The sequence below is a fragment of the Orycteropus afer genome, unplaced genomic scaffold, assembly GCF_000298275.1.
Source record: "Orycteropus afer afer isolate SDZICR_OR568_19922 unplaced genomic scaffold, OryAfe1.0 scaffold01423, whole genome shotgun sequence".
Classification (NCBI taxonomy): domain Eukaryota; kingdom Metazoa; phylum Chordata; class Mammalia; order Tubulidentata; family Orycteropodidae; genus Orycteropus; species Orycteropus afer.
Window position 1 is genome coordinate 3,622 of NW_006923010.1, and position 648 is coordinate 4,269.

The 648-nt window shown below is 59.7% G+C and overlaps 1 protein-coding gene across 1 annotated transcript in view; it reads left to right on the forward strand.

Moving 5' to 3' along the window:
* Positions 1–348: 348 nt before the first annotated feature.
* The window catches only part of LOC103213225 (mastin-like), a gene marked incomplete at both ends in the record, with an annotated part of 38,534 nt that continues 38,234 nt past the window's right edge, over positions 349–648 (forward strand). Inside the window, one exon of the mRNA XM_042783473.1 lies at positions 349–512. Coding sequence (XP_042639407.1) covers positions 349–512 — 164 coding nt within the window. The remainder of the gene's footprint in view (positions 513–648) is intronic.

Below are 648 nucleotides of genomic sequence, written 5' to 3' on the forward strand. Positions count from 1 at the left end.
TGCATGTAAATGAGCGTGACTAGCACATACATGTAATTGTGTGTGTGAGGGCACCTGTGTGTGCACAATGCAGACTTTGCACATATACCTGTCTTCCGGTTCTGGAGAGGGCAGGGGGTCGGTAGCAGGCTCACCTCCTCTAAACCAGCCACTTTGGGGTGGACGTCCCCTTGAATTCCTACCAGAGCACTGTGGCTTTAGAAGAGGTGGCTGGCTGAGGAATTTGGCTGCAGACCCGCAGGGACAGAGCATTCCTGTCCTGAGAGCCAAGGCCAGGGAGGGGAGAGGCCCTGGCCAGCTGAGGTCTCTCTCAAGGGCGCCCCCTCAGTGCCCTTCTCGTGTCCCCAGAATCCCTGCCGCCACCTTACCGCCTGCAGGAGGTGCGTGTCCCCCTGCTGAGCAATGAGGACTGTGAGCAGCTGATCCGCCAGTCCGTCCCAGACCTCAGTGACCACAAGATCGTCCTGAATGACATGATCTGTGCCGGCAGCGAAGAGCGGCGCTTCGGAAAGGTGAGGTCTGTGCCCTCCTTACTGGCTCTTCTCCATGCTGAGCTTGGAATGGGGTGCCCAGGACCTGCTGGCCTCGGGGTCCTGTTGACGGCTCTTCCTCCTGCAGGGCGACTCAGGTGGCCCCCTGGTCTGCAAG